The following is a 23,450-nucleotide window of genomic DNA, read 5'->3' on the forward strand; positions in this document are numbered from 1 at the left end:
ACCAGTACTGTGGTTCTGCCACAGTCTGTATTTATCTGGATGTCATTGAACACTTTTACGAGGACGATCTCTGTGCTGTGGTGAGCACGAAAACCAGACTGGAAGGAGTCAAAGAGGTTGGTTATTGTTAGGAAGCTAGTTAATTGTTTACACACAGCTTTTTCAATAACTTTGCTGATGAATGGGAGGTTGGAGATCAGCCTGTAGTTCTACAGTAGTGATTTGCCCAGATTGTTCTTTTTTATAAGTGGTTTGATTACTGCTGTTTTCAGAGCCTGGGGGAAAACCCCTGATGAGAGCAATGAGTTTACTATTTGGATCAGATCAGTAACAATAACAGGCAGGACTTTCTTAAAGAAATGTGTGGGTAAAACATCCAGACAGCAGGAACTTGAGCTTAGTTGACTTCTAATTTCCTGTAAGGTTTTTTAATTAAGTAGTTGAAATTGGGTCATTTTTCCTGTATTTGTTTTGTTTGGGCACAGCATTGGTACTGACTATATAGTGGATGTACAGATTAATCCTCTGATTTTTTGAATTTTCTCTGAAAAGAAGCTGGAAAACTTGTTGCAGGCGGCAATACATTGGAATTCAGGCGGTAACGTCGTAGAAGGGTTTGTGATTCTGTGAACTGTTGCAAATAAAGCTTGAGCATTGTCAATGTTTTTGTTTATGATATCTGCAAAGAAATCCTCTCTTGCATGTTTTAGTGTTAAATGATAGTTACGTAGTATTTCTTTATAGATGTCATAATGAACGTGAAGTTGAGTTTTACGCCATTTTTGTTCTGCCCTATGGCAGAGTTGTCTTGCAGATCTAACTGTGCATTTCTCCATGGAGATTTCTTCCTACCAGACACAACCTTCATTTTAATTGGGGCAATGGAATCAATGATATCTGAAACTTTAGACTGAAAATCATTTACCAACTTATCTACATCATTACAGCTTAAGGGTGAGGAAGAAGAGTAGATTTGATTAAATGTTTCTGCTGTGTTTTCAGTGAGAGAACGTTTTGTGATGGTTTCTGTTTGTCCACGTGGGTTAAAGGATAAAGAACTTTCAAAGATAACAGGAAGTGATCCAACAGGGCGACATCAGTTACAGAGAGATTGGAAATATTCACACCCTTACTGATAACCAGGTCCAGTGTGTGTCCTTGAGTGTGTGTTGCTTGTTTGACATGTTGTGTTAGACCAAAAGTCTCTAAAATATTAGCGAGCTTTTTTGCCCCTCTGTCTTGGGGGTTGTCAACATGAATGTTGAAATCACCGACAATTATTAAACAATCATAATCAATACATATGAGAGATAGAAGCTCATTCAAGTCAGTAAAGAAATTTTCCACAAAAGTTGGAGTTTTGTATAGAGTTGCAGTCAAAGTTCGTTTGCGGCCTTTAACCTCAATTCCAAGATACTCAAAAGAGGTGAAGTGACCCAAAGAGATTTTACTACAATTTATGGTATTCTTAAATATTGAAACCACGCCTCCTCCTTTTTTATGTTTTCTATTCTCACTTAAGAAATTGTAGTTAGGAGGCGCTGATTCAATTAGTACAATTGGTTCATTATTGTCATTCAACCATGTTTCTGTCAGAAACATAACATCGATATTATGCTCAGTGATGAAATCATTAATTAATAGAGCTTTAGCACAGAGAGATCTGGTATTTAATAAAGCTAGTTTAAGTGACTTGGAGGCCAAAAGTTCTTCAGTCTGAGGTTCCTTTAGGCAGGGGAACAGTCTGATGTTTGAATTAGGTCCCCTGTATTTTATGTTTCTGTTTCTTGTAAATTTTCTTGTAGTGATCCGGACAGGTAATGTCCTGTTCTGCAGTGCCGGGGGGCCAGACGCATGCTGGAGTAAGATGGGTGTAAAGATAAAGTCTGGACCCCGGCCTCAGACCTCAGTCTGAGGCCTCAGATAATATGAAGCCATATTATCCATATAACAAACCACAACTGCTTTCTTTATTTAGAAAATGCATTAAGCAGAGATAATGATGTTTATTACTTTTACTGTGCTTTAATCCCCCCCCCCCCTCCCCCCCCACCACCACCACACACCACCACCACCACTCCACAATCTTTCTCAGTTTGGATTTTTTTGTAAAAAAGTTCAAATGCATGATTTTCCTTTTACTTCACAATTATTTGCCATTTTGTATTGGTCTATCGTATCAAATCCCAATGAAAAGGAGTTATGATGCTTTTTTGTAATGCCTGGTATTCTATTCATATCTAACACAGTGTAATTGCTTAGGGTAAAAGATCTATATTCAAAAATGATATGAAAACTGTTTTGGTGAAAGAGGAGTGTGTTCTCATTTCTATTATATGGATATAGAACAGGGAGGTTGTAGCTTCTCTGCAGGAAACTACAGTAGCAGGTGGCGGATCATAAGCTGATATCTTTTTCTTCTTTCCTATTTGCTGAAACACAGATCACCTCTGGGATTTGAATGACTACGCTTGACAAAGCATTTCTTTGCATGCCTGCTTATGCATATATGTGTTTTTGTGTTTTAGCTGCTGGCCACTGTACTGTCTCAGTCAGTAAAAGCAAAGGAGCATCTCTTGGAGCAGTCACAGTCTGTGGAGCAGTCAACGAGTAAGCACCCGCTGTTATCACAACACTCACAGTCACGTCTCAATGTTACATTCTGAACACACATTTAAGTAGCATTTGTGGTTGTCTGCATAGAGGGAGAATACCACCATCCATTTCACTGCTAGTTTAGTGATGACGACTGAGAGTGATCAAGGCGTTGTTCTTGAGTACAACAGTTCCCTCTGGGCTTTCTCTTCATCTCACTTTTATTCAGCCTGACCGTCTAAAGACCACCTGTCAGCTCACATCAGACACCAGCAGCACTGCCCTCCACGCTCCTTTTATTTTTGAACTTTAATGGTCTATTAATAACAGATGCTTTCATATGCAGACAGATCTTCAGATACATCTGTTCCCAGCAATCTGCACTTTTACGCTTTAACAGCAGTGACAAGGATCAAAGATGTACAAGCCCAGCAGTGAAGTAGCCCAAACTAAAAGAGATCCCAGATATTTGGGGCTCCTAAGCAGTCTGGAAAATTCTAGAATTTGATTTCAATGTTTTGCAGTTCTGGAAAAATATGGTAAAATTACGTTAGAATGTAGGTTAACATTTGTGTTTCCATGCTTTATCCCATCTGTCATAGTCTGAATGTTTTCTTTCTTTCTCTCTTTCTTTCTTTACTTTGTTGCTTGTGTCTACCATGTGCCTTAACTAGTTTCCTTCCTTATACCCTTAAGGACACATGGGAAAAAGAAATTCCTTCATTCCTGTAGCAGCTCCCCAGCACTTGAATTAATCAGCCAGTCTTGACGGGTGAATTTGGCGTTTTTCTTTTTCTTTTACGGGTGATTCAGATTCACCATGATCACCTCAGTCACCTCAATCACCTCAGTCACCGTGAAAACTAAAACATATACAAATATTAGAATACAAACATAAACTTACAATACAAACAACAAAACAAAACGTACCTCGCTGCTTTCACTGCGAAACACTAAGTGTTGATTTCTTCATGCCAATCATCTTGACAATTCAAATCATTGATTAACACAATGATTCTACCAGCCTTTATAGGGCCTGCCCTCATTACCTACGGCAGCCCGTGAGGTACATACAGAAAACCCCAAAACATTACAAAGTGTAAATACCATTAAACAAAACAAAATAAAAAACCAACAAAAATGCCAATCAAAACAAACATCCATAAACAATCTGCGACATTCTTAATTTAAAATATTCACTTTGAATAATTTACAATAAGTAGTCTACAAATATAAATTATTTGGGCAATTTATTTTAAATAGTTCACTATCCATTACAATTCCTTTCTTCTTTCCTTGGTTGCCTTCCTGCCTTATATTTTCCTTTACTCCCCTGTGTTTTTCCTTTCTTTGTGCCTTTCTTCCCTTCTTTTGTGTTCTTTTATGCCTACTCCCGTCTTTCCATCTGTCATTACTTCCTTCCTTGTTTTTTTTTTTTCGTGTCTCTCCTTCCTTCCTTCATTTTTATTTTGTATTGCTGCTTCCTTCAATCAAATCTGTCCCAGTTACTCGTAACTTTTCTTTCTTTATTCCTGCCAGTTTCTGGAATTTCCAGGTTTTGTAACTACAGTCTGCTGACTGCAGTGTGTCTGCCTTTAATTCATCATCAACTTAAATAATTGTATTATTTTAAAGTAAAAGTAAAGGAGTCTTAAAAAAGCATAGTAACCCTGAATGTTCAAATGCTTCTTTATTTTTCATAGCAGAATTTTTCTGACATTTCCACATTTGTATCTTTTAGTTAAAAAGTTATCAGTAAATAAAATTCCCATTATTAATATACAATGGCACAGTGAATACAATCATCTTAAAGTAGAGAAAACATTCAGAAACCATCACATTACAAATTTGGACGTCTCTCCAACATTGATGAAAAGATGGAAACTGTTCAATTAAAATCTCAGGAGAACAGGCTGCAGATATTTCCACTTTTTACTGATGGAGTTTTACAGCAGATAATAATCTCAACTATCCCCTGTTTGTCTAAAATACACTTCAAAAACACCAACTCACACCAATTAATTTTGCTCTAGTTTTTAAAAATATCTTAGTACACTCAAAGTAGGACAAAACTAACTTACAAGTAACAGGCAGAAAAATATAGGAGCTTATTTTAAGTTAATAATTCTTTAATATTAATGAAAAGGTACTGCTTGTTAGGATCTGTTAGCTCTGTCTCCTGCATTTGGATCCTACAACAACCATTTACACAACATGACACTAGTTCCACTGGCATTTCACTTATAACAAGACATTATTCCTGTCATGAATTGCGGTTGTAGGTGGTGAGGTAGACGCAGTGGACCCAGGTTGAAGTGAGAGAATAATGGTTTAATGATGATAAAACAAAATCCAGGCAGCACAGGTGAGTAGAGGCAAGGAGCTCAGTCGCTGGTAGCAACTGGTTGACAGGGTAAAGACAATGACATGTGACATGACGACACGGAGACACGACCTAAATAAACATAAAGAAAAACCAAATCCTCACAATTCCCATGTTATAAGTGAAATAATCTGCCAATGGAACAAGTACTTTTTCATCAATATTAAGGAATTATTAGCTCTGAACAAGCATACAGTATATACATATATCTTGCTGAAAAGTTTTGTCTTATCTCAAGTGTAAAAAGACATTTGCTCTAGAAACCAGACCAAAAATACTTGGTAAGACTCAGTGTATTTGCAGTATAAGAAACAGAGTTAAAAGGCAAACATTTTTTTTTATAAAGAAGGGACCTAATTCTCATAGATCCTGCTGGGAAAATGAAAAATGGCCTGAATTAACAGAGTTTAACTTTTTGGCCACAGATACAACAGCCATTGTTATGTACTACCGATGGTGATGTAACCCATATTATTTTAATGGATATGAATTACAGCCTGTAATCCACCTTATTACTACTAAGTGGCAGTAAATGGCTTCAAAGCACCCTAAAGCTACAGCGATGTGATACAGAAAATGGGCTAGAACAACCAAAAAGGAAGAAAAAAATGTTTTGTGGTCACTTTATTAATAAAACTCAGTTTTCTTTTCAATGGTGGTACACAGCAAAGATTTTCAAAGACAGTGGTGGCAGTATCTTGATCTGGGCTTCATCTGAAGACTGCAGTAGGCCAGATAAGAGATTTTTAGAACTTTTTCAAGTTCACAAACTTGAAAGAGTTTGAGGATCACAAGTCAACATGACATCCTAAGAGTCTCAGATGCAGGTGGCTGACTGCAGAATCAAAAGGTGCGTAAGCAACAATGTTAGTTTAAAAGTTTCGCCAATATCCATCCATCCATCCATCTTCTTCCGCTTATCCGGGGTCGGGTCGCGGGAGTAGCAGCTTCGGAAGGGAGGCCCAGACTTCCCTCTCCCCGGCCACTTCTTCCAGCTCTTCCGGGGGAATCCCGAGGCGTTCCCAGGCCAGCCGAGAGACATAGTCCCTCCAGCGTGTCCTGGGTCTTCCCCAGGGCCTCCTCCCGGTGGGACGTGCCCGGAACACCTCACCAGGGAGGCGTCCAGGAGGTATCCTGACCAGATGCCCGAGCCACCTCAACTGGCTCCTCTCGATGTGAAGGAGCAGCGGCTCTACTCTGAGTCCCTCCCAGATGACTGAGCTTCTCACCCTATTTCTAAGGGAGAGCCCAGCCACCCTACGGAGAAAACCCATTTTGGCCGCTTGTATCCGCGATCTCGTTCTTTTGGTCATGACCCAAAGCTCATGACCATAGATGACGGTGGGAACGTAGATCGACCGGTAAATCGAGAGCTTTGCTTTTTGGCTCAGCTCTTTCTTCACCACGACGGACTGGTACAGCGCCCGCTTGACGGCAGTCGCTGCGCCAATCCACCTGTCGATCTCCCGCTCCCTTCTTCCCCCATTCGTGAATAAGATCCCAAGATACTTGAACTCCTCCACTTGGGGCAGGACACCCCCCCTGACCCGGAGAAGGCACTCTACCCTTTTCCGGCTCAAGACCATGGCCTCGGATTTGGAGGCACTGATCCTCATCCCAGCCGCTTCACACTTGGCTGCGAACCACTCCAGCGAGAGCTGCAGATCACGACCTGATGAAGCCAAAAGGACCACATCATCTGCATAAAGCAGAGATGAGATCCTAAGGCCACCAAATCGGATCCCCTCAACACCTTGGCTGTGCCTAGAAATTCTGTCCATGAAAGTAATGAACAGAATCGGTGACAAAGGGCAGCCCTGGTGGAGTCCAACTCTCACCGGAAATGAGCCCGACTTACTGCCGGCAATGCGGACCAGACTCTGACACCGGTCGTACAGGAACCTGACAGCCCGTATCAAAGGGCCCGGTACCCCATACTCCTGGAGAACCCCCGGGGAGCCCGTGTCCCTCAGGGCTCCCCAAGGGACATGGTCAAACGCCTTCTCCAGGTCCACAAAACACATGTAGACTGGTTGGGCGAACTCCCATGCACCCTCCAGGACCCTGCCGAGGGTGTAGAGCTGGTCCAGTGTTCCACGACCAGGACGAAAACCACACTGCTCTTCCTGGATCCGAGGTTCGACTATCCGACGGACCCTCCTCTCCAGGACCCCTGAATAGACCTTGCCAGGGAGGCTTAAGAGTGTGACCCCTCTATAATTGGAGCACACCCTCCGATCCCCCTTTTTGAACAGGGGGACCACCACCCCAGTCTGCCAATCCAGGGGAACTGCCCCCGATGTCCATGCGATATTGCAGAGTCGTGTCAACCAACACAACCCTACAACATCCAGAGCCTTAAGGAACTCCGGGCGGATCTCATCCTCCCCCGGGGCCTGCCACTGAGGAGCTTTTTAACCACCTCGGCGACCTCGTCCCCAGAGATTGGAGAGCCCAACACAGAGTCTCCAGGCTCAGCTTCCTCAATGGAAGGCATGTTGGTGGGATTGAGGAGGTCTTCGAAGTATTCTGCCCACTGGCCCACAATGTCCAGAGTAGAGGTCAGCAGCACACCATCCCCACTATGAACAGTGTTGGTGCCGTACTGCTTCCCCCCCCGAGACACCGGACGGTGGACCAGAATCGCCTCGAAGCCGTACGGAAGTCTTTCTCCATGGCCTCTCCAAACTCCTCCCACGCCCGAGTTTTTGCCTCAGCAACCACCTGAGCCGCATGCCGCTTCGCCCGCCGGTACCCATCAGCTGCTTCCAGAGTCCCACAGGCCAAAAAGGTCCGATAGGACTCCTTCTTCAGCCTGACGGCATCCCTCACCGAAGGTGTCCACCAACAGGTTCGAGGGTTGCCGACAGGCACCGACAACCTTGCGGCCACAGCTCCGATCGGCCGCCTCGACAATGGAGGCACGGAATATGGTCCACTCAGACTCCATGTCTCCCACCTCCCCCGGGACGTGTTTGAAGTTTTGCCGGAGATGGGAGTTAAAGCTCCGTCTCACAGGGGATTCCGCCAGACGTTCCCAGCAGACCCTCACAACACGTTTGGGCCTGCCAGGTCTGACCAGCATCCTCCCCCACCACCGGAGCCAACTCACCACCAGGTAGTGGTCAGTGGACAGCTCCGCACCTCTCTTCACCCGAGTGTCCAAGACATACGGCCGCAGATCCGATGAATTTCGCCAATATTGTAGAAGTAAATTTGCCCAACCTTTATTTATTTTTCTGACATTTGAAAAATAAAAAAGTACTTCCTGTTTCACAGAAAAAGCTAACTAATTCAATTTAGCCCAAACATAAAGCAATTTAGTACATTCAAAATTAACCCATGGACAGGATTTAGAGGAATCCATAGATGGTGAATTTATTTGATCTGTTTGTCAGTAATGTTTTGACTTCTCCCTTGTGTCTATTCGTCTCGTCCAGCAGCCTCTTCCAGTCGCACAGTCCATGAGCAGCGGTCTTTTGAGCGCAAGACCGAGGAAGATGATGGGAAAGTGAGTCACCATTAAAGATAAAATGCCTTTTTTCTGTTTGCATCTGATTTTCCTGTACTTGTTCACTGGATTGGGAGGAAAGTTCTTCACAATGATGAGGTTCAGTGGATGCACTTGAGTGACAGAGGCTGTCTTGCCTTATGTCCATCCAGTCACGAACTGTTCTTTATTTTTTATGAATGATGCTCTGCTTTCAGGTCAACAACTATTGTTATTTTTAATTAATTTAAAAATATTAAATAAAATAAATAAAATAAATGAATACAATTGCTAGAAATGGGTTCATAATTTCATATTTAATGGCGCAGAAAATAATTTTTTGTTTCTGTTGAACAACTCAAGTCTATTTTTCTTTAATTGTGCTTCTAAATTACAAATAGCCCTAAATGTTATTAATGCACACAACACTTGGTAGTATTGAAAAACTTGTTTTTATTTCCATGTATTTGACATCATTAGAAAACTGTCACTCCACACTTTCACAATCTGGAAATAAGTCAAAATGCCCAAGTAGACGTGTTCATGGTTTTGTTGCGGCCAGTCACATTTCCCAAACAGCATTACTCTTCTCATTCAGATGAACAAACAAAACAACAGTGCATGAGTTAAGAGACTAATATTTTCATTTCAGATTGCATTATATATTAAGATGTGTTATCGCGGGGGCGATTTCAGGTTAGGTGGTCCGTGGCTGTTAAATGGGTTTAGTGGTCCTCAGCCTGAAAACGTTGCAGAAACACTGGATTAGAGGAACCCTGCAGTGTTCCACCAGCAGTCAGTAGTGTCTTTGTTTTGTGTTGTAGAAGCAGGCTGTAGTGACGTGGCTAGGAGAGTTTCAGCTGCAGTTCTACACCACTCACTTCCTCACTGCAGGATATGATCTAGACACCATTAGCCGGATGACCCCTGAGGTAAGGTCATGACCTCTTCATCAGTCCATCCCGTACCTGGTTTATCATGGGTCTTCTGTATGTGTCAGCCATTCTTCATTTGTCTACCTGTTCTTACACATTCAGATCGAGTCTGGTTTGACAGCACATATTAACTGCTTAACTTTTACTCTGCACGAAGAGGAAGATTTCAGAGAACAAATGGGAGAGGCAGTTAGTCCCCTCAAGTCCAGCAGATGCAAGAAATATTCAAATATTTTTGCATAATGTTGCAGTTCTCTGTGCTTCAGCAACAAACACAGAGGGAGACAAAAGCTGCTCATATATATATATATATACAGTATATATATATACTGTATATATATATATATGTATATATGTATATATATGGGGGGTGTCCTGCCCCAAGTGGAGGAGTTCAAGTATCTCGGGATCTTGTTCACGAATGGGGGAAGAAGGGAGCGGGAGATAGACAGGCGGATTGGCGCAGCGTCTGGCATCAAGCGGGCGCTGTACCGGTCCATCGTGGTGAAGAGAGAGCTGAGCCAAAAAGCAAAGCTCTCGATTTACCGGTCGATCTACGTTCCCACCCTCATCTATGGTCATGAGCAGTGTTGTATAGTAACAAAGTAAAAATACTTCACTACTTTACTTAAGTATATTTTGGAGTACTTCATACTTTCCTGGAGTATGAAAATTTTTGATGACTTTCACTTTTACTTCACTATATTTCCGAACTTAATCGCGTACTTTTACTCCGATACATTTTCAATGTGTGGTTTAGTTACTCGTTACAAAAAAGCGAGAGAGAGAAACGCCAAATTCCTGAGGGAGTCTTCCCAAAGGATCAATAAAGTACAAGTCTAAGTGTTTTGATCTCACCTACTGATTAGCAAGTAGCAAGTAGGCTACCGAACAACGTCGGTAGAACTACTTGCCTGGGCTTGTTCATCACCTCCAATAGGATACACCTATTTCGCTTCTCCCATTAAACACAAAGTAAGTCTCGCAATCAGCAGCAGTCACATGGAGGAGGAGACGGAGACCACAACGACTGCAACTACGTCGGACACGGCTCCAGGGGAACCACCAGCTGGTGATGAGAGCCCATGGCCTTATTTAAACACAATACACTCTTTCGTGGGTGTTAAAGATTTGTCGGACCGCATGCAGTTTATGTTATTCCTGCCCGAAGATGTGGAAATTCTGTCTTACAAAAACTCCCCGTCCAACTTGAAGAAACACATCGAGGTAACGTCTTATGAAATGGTTATAATCCTCCTGTTTCAGTAACTATAGCTTGGTCACTAGACACTACTGTATTGTGAAACGTTGACCATAAATTAACTTTGTTTGGCATTGTTTCAGTTCCACACGTGGTGTATTTAGCTTAGGCTTAATGTTGACTGTAGCAGGCTACCTAGACTCCTCTGTTCAAGGGGGACAGAAGCCATAGCGATAGCAATTTAGACTAAATTTAACGAATATAGGAAAGGCATGCAAGTTCAAAACCAGGTTTACAGATGCCAATAAGCTGCATTTCCCTCCCAATTCTTTTTTTCTTTTGCATAATGACCAGTTGTGTGCACCACCTACTGACTGTAGCATTGACTGATTCACTGATTTGTGAAGTAGAGTAATCGTAACAGATCTTTTTCTTCATGTTGGCCGCATTTTCTGTACTGTTTATTTTTCTCATTTTCAGCACTGACCTTACTTGAAGGGAAAACTTAAGGCTTACAAAAACTTTGTATTTTCTGTCCTGGAGGGTATACTAAGAAGCTGGTTCAGTTGTAAAGCAGGTTAAGTTAACATTGTGCTATAGGTAAAGCACCTAACTTTCTTAACTAAATGATGCCTGCAGGTGTATCTATTAGCAGGTTTAATTTTGCCTGCACTTGGTTGGGTACATTATTTTAAGTGTATTTGACAAGTTTACCAAAATATAAAAAATGTCATTCAACCTGCATTTGCTTTGTTTTACTTTTTACTTGTACTTTTCATTACATTACTTGAGTACATCCATTTTTACAGTACTTTCCATACTTAAGTACAAGAAGTTTCAGATACTTTAAGACTTTAACTCAAGTAACATTTCAGTCAGTGACTTGGACTTTTACCAAAGTCATATTTTGGAGAGGTACTTGTACTTTTACTTGACTCTGAGATTTCAGTACTTTATACAACACTGGTCATGAGCTTGGGGCGTGACCGAAAGAACGAGATCGTGGATACAAGCGGCCAAAATGGGTTTTCTCCGTGGGTGGCTGGGCTCTCCCTTAGAAATAGGGTGAGAAGCTCAGTCATCTGGGAGGGACTCAGAGTAGAGCCGCTGCTCCTTCACATCGAGAGGAGCCAGTTGAGGTGGCTCGGGCATCTGGTCAGGATGCCTCCTGGACTTCTCCCTGGTAAGGTGTTCCGGGCACGTCCCACCGGGAGGAGGCCCCGGGGAAGACCCAGGACACGCTGGAGGGACTATGTCTCTCGGCTGGCCTGGGGACGCCTCGGGATTCACCCGGAAGAGCTGGAAGAAGTGGCCGAGGAGAGGGAAGTCTGGGCCTCCCTTCTGAAGCTGCTACTCCCGCGACCCGACGTCGGATAAGCGGATGAAGATGGATGGATGGATGGATGAATGTATATATATATATATATATATATATATATATATATATATACAGTGCAGACCAAAAGTTTGGACACACCTTTTAATTCAATGACTTTCCTTTATTTTCATGACTATTGACATTGTAGATTCACACTGAAGGCATCAAAACTATGAATAACACATGTGGAAATATGCACTAAACAAAAAAGTGTAAAACAACTGAAAATAGCCCTTATATTCTAGTTTCTTCAAAGTAGCAACCTTTTGCTGTGATTACTGCTTTGCACACACTCTGCATTTTCTTGATGAGCTTCAAGAGGTCGTCACCTGAAATGGTTTTCACTTCATAGGTCAACCTGCCCTGTCAGGTTAATAAGTGGGATTTCTTGCCATATAAATAGTCATGAAAATAAAGAAAACCCATTGAATTAGAAGGTGTGTCCAAACTTTTGGTCTGTACTGTATATATGTATATATAGAGAGAGATCTATAGATATCTATCTATATCTATATATAACTATATATAGATATAGATATATATAGATATCCTAACCCTATAGATATTTTTAGATATCTATAGATCTATAGATGTATATATAGATCTATAGATATCTATCTATATCTATATATAACTAGATATAGATATATATATATATATATATATCCTAACCCTATAGATATTTTTAGATATCTATAGAACTATAGATGTATATATAGATCTATAGATATCTATATATATATTAGACCCTTTTCTTAGTCAAGTCAAGAAAAGGGTTCTTGACTTGACTAATCCTCTTAAAGTCAGAACAACAGCCAAGCTGAGCCAATTGACTATGTAGTGCCACCAGCTTTTAGCAGCCGGTATGTTTTCCTTCAATCTGTGTGACTGTTTTCAGAACACTAAGCATTTTTTATGACTATAATTTACATAAATACACACAGATACAGAGCTTTATTAGGAACAAATCTTTTGCATAGAGATTGAGCATTAGATGGATGCACTAGCTGATTTTCTCCAATCATGAATTTAGTTTTTTCATCTCCATGTCATTTTAATGTAGTTGTTCATCGATTTGTGCTGAAACAGACACAGCCATGTGACATAATCTACACTAAAGGCAGTGGACACTCATTGGTGCTTTCACTACCCAAAATGTTCTAGAAGACATGTCTCATGCAACTCATGTAGTAATGTCAAACTAGCATCAGATCATTTCTATATTATGAAAAAACTCCATCAGTGCTAGTGGTGACCACCTGATGTGTCTAAATACGTTTCTCTTTCAGGACCTGACAGCAATTGGTGTTATAAAGCCTGGACATCGAAAGAAGTTATTGTCAGAAATCAGCAAGGTGCCCTCCACAGACTGGCTGCTTGACCACAAACCTGTAAGGCATTTCCAGGACTGTGTGAATTTTTGGCAGCAAAAGTATTGTGCTTAAGTTTTGAATCACATTTAATTTAGGGTTACCGTATATTTTGTAAGATCCAAACTTTCTTGAAACTACAGAGGCTTGAAAAAGTATTCATATCCATTGAACCTTTGCACATTTTGTCACATTACAACTACAAACATAAACATATTTCATTGTAATTTTATGTGAAGTACAAAGAAAATTACATGATTCAAAACTTTTCTGGCAAATAAAAAATGAAAGTGCAGTGTGCAAAAGTATTCAAAAATCTAATTTTCTTTGTATAGGACATTTCAGCAGCAGGCATTTCAAAGTGCTTTAAATCATAAAAACACAAAAATAAAAAGTCAACACAGTCAACAACATTATATTTTGCACATCAGATTATTGATTAATGTTTCATGATTATGTTTCAAATACAACTCTAAGCAGGTGGGTTTTTAGTCTACATTTAAAGGCACTTTAAATGTAGTACAGTTTTCTGGAAGTTTGTTCCAGATTTATGGTACATAGAAGCTGATCGCTGCTTCTCCATGTTTGGTTCTGGTTGTTGCAGAGCAGAACCAGAACCAGAAGACATGAGAGGTCTGAAAAGTTGATAAAACAACAGCAACGTTCAGTGATTTATAAACTAACAACAGTTTTTCAAAGTCTATTCTCTGAGCTGCAGGGAGTCAGTGAAGGACTTTAGAACTGGGTTGATGGGTTCTATCTTCCTGGTTTTAGTGAGAACATCAGCAGCAGCGTTCTGGATCAGCTGCAGCTGGAGGATTCATTTGTTAGGCAGACCTGTGAAGACGCTGTTACAGTAATTAATGTGACTAAAGATAAACCCATGAATGAGTTTCTCTAGATCTTGCTGAGACATTAGTCCTTTAATCCTGGAAATGTTCTTCAGGTGATAGAAGGCCGACTTTGTAACTGTCTTTATGTGGCTCTGGAGGTTCAGGTCAGAGTCCATCACTACTCCCAGGTTTCAGGCCTGATCTCTAGTTTTTAGCTGTAATAACTGAAGCTGTGCATTGACTCTAGATCTATAGAATAGAATAGAATAGAATAGAATTACTTTATTCATCCCAGCAGGGAAATTATTTCGCAGTTACAGCAGCATAGAGACAAGACACACAACAACCACCATGGGCTCTGAGTCTCCTGGTGACGTCATAATGTAGGGCTGTGTATCATCTGTGTAGTATTCAGCCCCACTTTCTCTGAGTTCAACCAATTGCCTTCAGAAGTTACCTGTTGACTGTTAATGATTAAACAAAGTCCATCTGTGTTTAATCTAATGTCAGTTGAAATCTAGCTGCTCTTTAACGCCTCAGAGGTTGGTTAAGAGAATATTGGGGAGCAAACAGCGTCATGACGTCCAAGGAACACAGTAGACAGGTTGAGGAGAAGATTTGTTAAAAGTTAAAAGCAGACTTGGGCTATGAAAAGCTTTCCCAAGCTTTGAACATCTCACTGCTTAATCCATCATCTGGAGATGGAAAAAGTATAGTCCAACTGTAAACCTACCAAGACAAGGCCATCCACTCAAACTTCCAGCTGAGTTCTGATTAGAGATGCAGCCAAGAGGCCCATTGTGACTCAAATGCAAAGATCCCCAGCTCAGCTACGGGAATCTGTCCATAGGGCAACTATTAGTGATGCACTGCACAAATTTGGTCTTTATGGAAGAGCGGCAAGAAGAAAGCCATTGTTAAACAAAAACTACGAGGAGTCCTGTTTGCAGTTTGCCAGAAGCCATGTTGGACACAGCAAACATGTGGAGTGACCTTTGTTCTGGTCAGACCAGAACAAAGTCAAACCTTTTGACCAAAATGCAAAATGATATATGTGGCAAAGAGCTAAAACTGCACATCACCTTGAACAAAACATCCCCTTTGTCAAATATGGTGGTGGCAGCATCATGCTCTGGGATGCTTCTCTTCTCTTGAGATGTTTCCCTTTGGGATCATCTATCCATCCATTTTCTGTACATCCTTGTCCCTAGTGGGGTCAGGAGGGGTGCTGGTGCCCAGAGGTGGGGACTCGAGTCACATGACTTGGACTCGAGTCAGACTCGAGTCGTTAAAATCACAACTTGAGACTTGACTTGAAAAAATGCTCAAAGACTCGGACTTGACTTTGACTTTCATGCCATTGACTTGGGACTTGACTCGACTTGAAGCTGTTTACTTGAAAAGACTTGATATTTTTTACTCAAAGTCTTAAAATTTAAAACACATTATTTATAAAGTGGCGTCATTAATTCATTTCACTCATTCCGTATCAATATGCGCAGACCGTCACTATGGTTTTCCTCTCTCCTTATGTATGTATGTGTACGTAGCTGCAGCACAACCAATCAAATTAACAGGATTTGGACGTTTAAAAAAACGCGGCAAAGCTACAGAGCTCAGGGAACGAAATACGAAATAACCGCTCGAATATGCTTCCGCGAGTAATTTCTTTTGGCTACGTAGGTTATGAACTTTCGACTAAAAAATGAACTGCAACTTGTAAAACATGCAAGAAGAGAATTTCGGATGGAGATGCCACGACGTCCAACTTTGTCCGGCATTTGAAGCTTCACAAAGATCGGTAGGTGGCACTTTTCTTTTGCTGTAAGATAGTTGACTATAGCTAACTTGGCGTTAGCATGTGTACTCCGGGTTAAATTGGTGATGATTTACCATAAATCCGGTCCTTCAAATGCCTCCACAAATAATGTGCACCGTGTTAGCTCAGGAAGCCGGTGGATAGTGAGCGGGGCTCCGGAACAGAAAGCAGATTCTGGACCTGAACACAGGGAACAGAGTCTCTCTGTCCCATCATGATGATGAGCCGGGTCTAGTATCATCTAAGGATGGTTGGTGTATTTGAAGACATCTACGTTGGGAAATTATATTGACAATATATTGTTTTGACAGGTCAGAGAAAATAGGAAAAAACTGCTGTTATGGTTCTTTGTATTGTGCTGTGGAAATGTCAGCATTTTTGTCTTTTTTTTATTGAATATCAAGTTTAACAGAACTGGGCAATAAAGTGGTCCAATTTAAAAATGTTTTTTATACTTTGTGTTCAGCTACACATGTTCTATCATTTGAGATAAATACATATTTTAAAACGAACAAATGGTCTATTATTGGAATTTTATGTATAATTGCAAATAAAAAAATAAATAAATAAAAACGACTCGAAATGACTTGAAATGAAAGGTTCCTGACTTGACTCGGACTTGAGGACAAAGACTTGAGACTTACTTGAGACTTGCAACACAGTGACTTGGTCACACCTCTGCTGGTGCCTATCTTCAGCAAACGTTTCAGGTGAGAGGTGGGGTCATCCTGGACAGGTCGTCAGTCTGTCACATTTGGGATCAATAAAGTATTTTTGAATTTGAATTTTGCAGAAGAATAATGAGCAAAAATTTCAGTCACTAGTTTAATGTTTTTCAATGAGGCGGTACTGCAATCCAGGGGGCGTTCAGGGGGCGCTGGCAGAAAAATGTACAAAAGGGGGGCGTTTGCTTGGAGGTCAAATTTACCCCTTAAATGCACAACAATACCAGTTTAGACTTTGAGCAACTTACTAAAACGGTATTGTGTAACATTAAAACATACTTGGCTGCAACTGTATCGATGGCAGCTGCTCTTCTCTTCAGTGTTTGTTAGCTTCTTGGCGCAGCTCCGCGCTTCTGCTACTCTAAGCTTCACCGCATCAGTTCAGCGTTACACCAGCTAGTGGCCTTGCTGTGATTCACTTTTCAGGTCATGGGTGTCTGGTTTTCAAATATTTTATGTCCTATTGAGTGTTTTTATACATATGTTTTATCAGTGATGTAATCGTGTTGAAGAGCAACATTGACATGACTTTTAAATTAAAACAGGAGAAGTGTTTTAATGTCTGTCTGGATGCTGCCCGCTTCCATGGAAGGACAACGGAATATCACTCTTATAAACATGTAATTACTAAAATCATGATACCCTCACTATGTGTCCATTAGAAAAATGAACCCATTTAAATAAAGAAATCCTTCTATGGATGATATCATGATAGAGAGCGTTCATTTTATGGAGTTACCATCGGTGCTGAAAGTGATCTGGTTTGCAGCGGTGGTACCAGCACAGCAAATTTGGAAGCACTTTATATTGGTCTATATTGGTCCACTCTTGATGGTGTTAAACTAACACTTTTGAAAGTGTTATTTGTGATAGAGTTGAATCAACACTCTCAGTAGTTGAAATTTAACACACATCAGTGTTGAATTTCCCTAACACTAGTGTGTAGTGTCAAAAGTTAACACTGTGAATGTGTTAATTTAACACAGAATAGTGTTAAATATACAGCTAAATAATGTTAACTCAAATGGCCTTCAGATTTTTCTGACAGTTTTAATGTTCAGTTAACCACTCGACACCTTGTGCTATACCTGCTTGGCTAGCTTTAGCTGCTAACAAAAATACTAAACCAAGGGTCACTCAGGTCCAGTCCTCCAGAGCTACCGTCCTGCAACTTTTAGACGCATCCTTCCTCCAACAGACCTGACCAGGATCAGCTCTGAACAGGCCTGCTAACAAGCCGTTCATTTGATTCAGGTGTCGGAGAAGGGAAGCATCTGAACGTTGCAGGATGGTAGCTCTGGAGGACTGGACTTGAGCAACCCTGTATGTACAGGGTTGTATTTGCCGTGATATCTACACAAATAAACTTATGTTAAAGAGAACCATGTATATGACCCCGTACTCTTGCGCAAATGGAAAATTAATGCATCCATAAAAAAATAATCAAAAACATGATAATCTTAACATGAAATTTGCCTTGTTATGATCATAAATGATCATAACATTAATGCCAGGGCGTAAATCCTATCTCATTATTGGGGGGGACCATAAACAGGTCATTTCTTAAGACCAATTTTGGGGGGCTCAACAAAGTTACAGTGAAATGTAACGTAAATTGTGGTTTAAAAAGTTTTAAAATTATATTCAAGTTGCAGGACCAAAAATGACTAGTAATGCACATCAAACGTGTTTTACTCTCAGTAAACAGCCTGCAGAGAAGTAAAACTAAAATTCAGATATTGCTTAGATACAAGTTTTGTTCAGTCTCACTGATCTAATCTCTGCTTCACCTTTACAAAAATTTAAGGTTCTAAATAAAAAAGCTTTAATGAGTAACTCCTCTTAATAAAATTCCTCATAAACATTGATTTCTTGTAATGGCTCCCAATACAAGTTATGGGCTATTTAAATAATAACTTAAGTTGCTTTATTTTTAGTTTAACAGAACTTTGTTAGTTTTGCCATGTTAGTTTCGCCATGTCCTGGGTGATGGAGAACCAACAGGTAGATAGAAATGAATATCTGGGGGTATCATGTAACATTTAAAGCACCAGGGTTTTTATAGAAAAATCTTCAGATTTTATTTTGTGGTTGTAAAGGCGCTATGTTGAAGACGGTGAGAAATAAAGGCAAAACTTTCTACACTTTGGACTGAACCATTGTTCTAATAACGGTAGGGGGGGACCTCAAAATGAATTCTTATTTTTTCTATGATAAATGGCAGATTTATTTGGTTCTTTGTTTTCTTTGGTTTTTCATATTGATATTATTTAAATGCAAATGTCTCTCCATTTTTTTATTTTTTTGAGAGGGGAGGTGGGGGGGCAATTCTAGACTTTTCCAAGATTGGGGGTGGTCCGGACCCCCTTGGACCCCCCGGGATTTACGCCTATGCGTAGACGCCTCATTGAGCGCTGAGTCCTACGTTACGTCACCGCCATCTTGTAGCGGTCGGAGCTCCCAAGTCATGCGCAGTGTGGGCTTGTTTCAACCGTTTTACAAAAATGGATTCATTGTCATTACCTTCCACAGGTAAGGATGAAATAAAATAATAACGTAATTTTTGCGAGCAGAATTACTTGATTTTGCAGCCAGAAACTCGCTTCTAAACCACCGAGAAATACTTTCTATGTACGGTAGCTAAATTGACCCGAAGTAACCACTGATTGTTAGCATAGCTAACATTTTCATACTGTGTTTTCTAATGAGAGAGAGCTGATGAGAAACTGCTGTTAGAGGGGAAGTGCTTTAAAGACCAGGGGATTTTGTGAGGAAAGACAGTGACGTCAGTAACGCATTACTTAGTAACGTCATTGAAAAAAGTCGGACCACTTTTTTCAGTAGTGAGTAATCTAACGCGTTGCTATTTCATATCCAGTAGTCAGACTACAGTTACTTATCCAAATCATTTTGCGTTACTGTTTTCTTTTGTAATTAAAATGTATTTCCTCTAAGTGTCTTGGGGAGTGATCGCCGTTTCTATGCGACAGAAATGTAAACCATGCGCATTTTGTTGCTGGAAAAACAGAAACTATTTGGAGTTAAGTCGCCAAGTCCGATTATTATAAGCAGCTTTGGGCTGTTTGTTTTTTTGTTTTTTTCTAAAGTTGCTTGCAGATTTAATGAGTCGCGGGTTGCAGTTTTTGGGCTTTCAAATAAGTAGACATAACATGAACCCCAGAATGTGTCTGACCTCCAGCTAGTTTTAGTCAGGCTCTCCCTCTCCATCATTTCCCGGATCATCTGTCCCGCTGAGTCTTTGTTAATGTAATAATGTTAATATATTACCTCTGAATTACGTCGAGCTTCGCTTTGCGCTCCAGAAAACTGCAAACATCGAGACTAAAATGAACAACGCAATAAACGTGAAAACAGCCATGAATGAACGAGTAAAGTTGGGCTACTAAACGCCATTATAATTATTAATATTAAGATAAGTGTCACAAATCTGTGCAGCCATCTGAGTTGAAGAGCCGCAGGAGGAGCGCTGTGCTCTGACAGCAGACACAGGGCCGTAACGCACAACCTGGAGACTGGGGCGGGGAGGATGGGGGGCGGGGGGGGGGGTGTCTAAAATACTATTTATAGTTTTCCAGACAATAGAAACGCACAAAAACATGCACAAATTACTAAAGATTTTTTTTGTACTGTTGTAACCATTAAACAGTCTCCCCTTCAGTTCAACCTTATAAGTGGAGACACATTGTTGATGTTAACATTATAAAATAACTTGAAATTAAGAATTGGCAAAGACCAATGTAACTTTCACAGGTGGCGAAGAGTTGTTGTTAGCAGCTGCTGAAAGTAACTAAAAAATTACTTTTAATGTAACTTAGTTACTTTCCAAATCAAGTAATCAGTAATCTAAGTAAGTTACTTTTTCAAGGAGTAATCAGTAATCTGATTAAAGTTACTTTTTCAAAGTTACTTTGCCATCACTGAGGAAAGTCAGTCAGGATCAGAGCTGGAGCTGCTGTTCTTCTGTTGTTGGTATTTAATTCTAAAGATGCTAAAAGTCAACATGCTGAAAATTTATATCACATTCTGAATGTGAAGGAGTCAGATTTCTATTACACTTTTTGATCATTTCTCTTTCATCCTTGGCTTTAGCCTGAGTACCAGGACATCTCAGAACTCATTGGACTTCTCCCAGTTTGGCCAGCAGACTGAACCTCCTGCCTGTGGCCAGTGTTACCAGTATAATATAAATGAATAAATGTGTGTTTTATTCCACACTTTTATTCTTTCACTTTTTGTGTATTTTTAAGAGAAATAGCTCAATCTGAAGTATTAGTATATTAAGACAACTTATGTAATGAAATAAAAATAATTTACTCTGTTAGAATATTTTCACTCTTTGTCTTTGCTGTCCATAGCAGAGTTGAGTTGTACTGTAATATTTTTTTCTGAAAAAAGCAAGAAAATATGTAGCTAATGTTTGACAATGACTGATTTATCAAATTTTATTGTCTTTACAATAAAATGTCACAAAACAAAAGGAAATAATTTTTTTTCTTGATATCTTGAAATGTTCAATGTACATTAAATTGTAGAACCATGTAAATCTGTTCTTGAATAAAACACTGTAAAACTATGTGTCTGTTCATCAATGTTAATATAAAAACTATTTATCAGAATCATTTGTAACAAAAAACATTGTGCTCTTTATTCAGAAATTCCCCAAAACAATTAAATAATCACATTAAAAGTCAGAAACGCTCTTTTTAGAGCTTTCTTTGATTACCAAATATATGAGTGTGTGAGAGAATGTGTCAGTGACAGGTATTAACTTCAAATACTTTGTAGAACGGCACTTTGTGAAGTTCGGCCCATTTACTGGTATTAGCTTACTGGCAGACAGTGACGTCAGTAACTTACTGATGTCGGACCACTTTTTTCAGTAACCAGTAATCTAACGCGTTGCTATTTCACATCCAGTAGTCAGACTACAGTTACTTATCAAAATCATTTTTGCGTTACTGTGCGTTACTATTTTCTTTTGGAATTGAATTTGATCTCCGCTACGTTTCTATGCGACAGTATCAGCAGCGACAGAAACGTAAACGATGGAGGGCAGAGGGAGATGCGCATTTAGAAAAATACGCAGGTAGAAAAGCAGGAACTATTTTGAGTTTCTGTCGCCAAGTCCGATTATTATAAGCGACTGTGGGCTTTTTTTTTTTTTTTAAGTCTCTAGCAAATTTAATGAGTCGCGGGTTGCACTTTTTGGGCTCGTCTTTGAACGTGCAGTTGCTCATTTGGGCTTGGAAATAAACAGACATAAACCCCAGAATGTGTCTGACCTCCAGCTAGTTTTAGTCAGGCTCTCCCTGTCCATCATTTCCCGGATGATCCGTCCCGCTGAGTCTTTGTTGATGTCTAGTTAATATATTACCTGTCAATTACGTCGAGCTATCCAGAACATTGGAAACATCGAGACTAATATGAACAGAGCAATAAACGTGAAAACAGCCACGAATGAACGAGTCCGTAAAGTTGTGCAACTAAACGCCATTATAATTATTAATATTAAGATAAGTGTCACAAATCTGTGCAGCAGCCATCTGAATTGTGGAACCGCAGGAGGAGCTCTGACCTCTGACACCAAATGCAGGGCCGTAACGCACAACCTGGGGGCTGGGGGCCGGGGGTAAAATCCTTCTTAGAGTTTTCCAGACAATAGTGGAAAACACAAAAACATGCACAAATTACTAGCGTTATTTTTTTTTGTACTGTAACCATTAAAAAATCTCCCCTTCAGTTCAACCTTATAAATGGAGACACATTGTTGATGTTACCATTATAACATACTGTAGATTACAATTAAGTATTGGCAAAGATCAATGTAATTTTCACAGAATTGTTGTTAGCAGCTGCTGAAAGTAACTAAAAAAGTTACTTTTAATGTAACTTAGTTACTTTCCAAATCAAGTAGTCAGTACTTGGAAAATAGTTACTTTTTCAAGGAGTAATCAGTAATCTGATTAAAGTTACTTTTCAAAATAACTATGCCATCACTGCTGGCAGATAAGTCACATTCAATATGGCGGACGCTGTGGCGTATCGCAGCAACAGCCCGACCCGCTCAATGAGGCGTTAAGACGCCATGCTGCTGTCCCCACTCCTCAGACAAACACATGACGTCACAGATACGTTACAATTGTGGGAGCAACTCTGTCTGGTGTTGATTTCAAAATCATCACCAGACAGAGTTGCTTAAATTTAACTCTCTGGAATGGAACTCTCTGGAACTAACATTCATGTTGTTGAATTAGACTAAACAAGAGATGAATTAATGGAAATCTAACACTTTTGAATTGGCTGTGAGCACTTTTAAATCTCACTTATCAGTTTTCCGTTGTTGTAACAGGTTTACGTCAGTCTGCCTTTCCCCATCGATACGCTCCCCAACAGCTCCGCACCGTAGAGGGAGGGTAAAAAATAAAAAAAAAAATGAAACACGTTGAACAAAACTCAGAAAGAGGAAAACTGGGACATGGAACGAAGCAAGGAACTAGATGTGAATCAGGATATGAAAACAGAGAATCTGAGGCTGAACAGGGAAAAATCAAGAGCTTATATGAGGGCAGATGAGGTGAAACACATGATGAGGAGGAGCAGCAGGTGAATGGGTGAGATAATACAAACTAATAACAGGACAGAAACTAAAGAGAACATAGTAAACCAAGAAACAACAATACCTATCAAAGGAAACTAAATG

General features: G+C 40.2%; 1 protein-coding gene across 4 annotated transcripts in view; it reads left to right on the forward strand.

The window, feature by feature from the left end:
* The window catches only part of LOC102231283 (caskin-1-like), a 99,109-nt gene that overhangs the window by 65,331 nt on the left and 10,328 nt on the right, over positions 1-23,450 (forward strand). For 3 of the 4 annotated variants that reach the window (XM_023333537.1, XM_023333538.1, XM_023333539.1), the window contains 4 exons: positions 2,529-2,610; positions 8,419-8,489; positions 9,293-9,400; positions 13,272-13,373. In XM_023333537.1, the coding sequence (XP_023189305.1) occupies positions 2,529-2,610; positions 8,419-8,489; positions 9,293-9,400; positions 13,272-13,373 (363 nt within the window). The remainder of the gene's footprint in view (positions 1-2,528; positions 2,611-8,418; positions 8,490-9,292; positions 9,401-13,271; positions 13,374-23,450) is intronic. The other variant, XM_023333536.1, reaches the window with a different exon arrangement.

This window comes from Xiphophorus maculatus, chromosome 5 (genome assembly GCF_002775205.1).
Source record: "Xiphophorus maculatus strain JP 163 A chromosome 5, X_maculatus-5.0-male, whole genome shotgun sequence".
Taxonomy (NCBI): domain Eukaryota; kingdom Metazoa; phylum Chordata; class Actinopteri; order Cyprinodontiformes; family Poeciliidae; genus Xiphophorus; species Xiphophorus maculatus.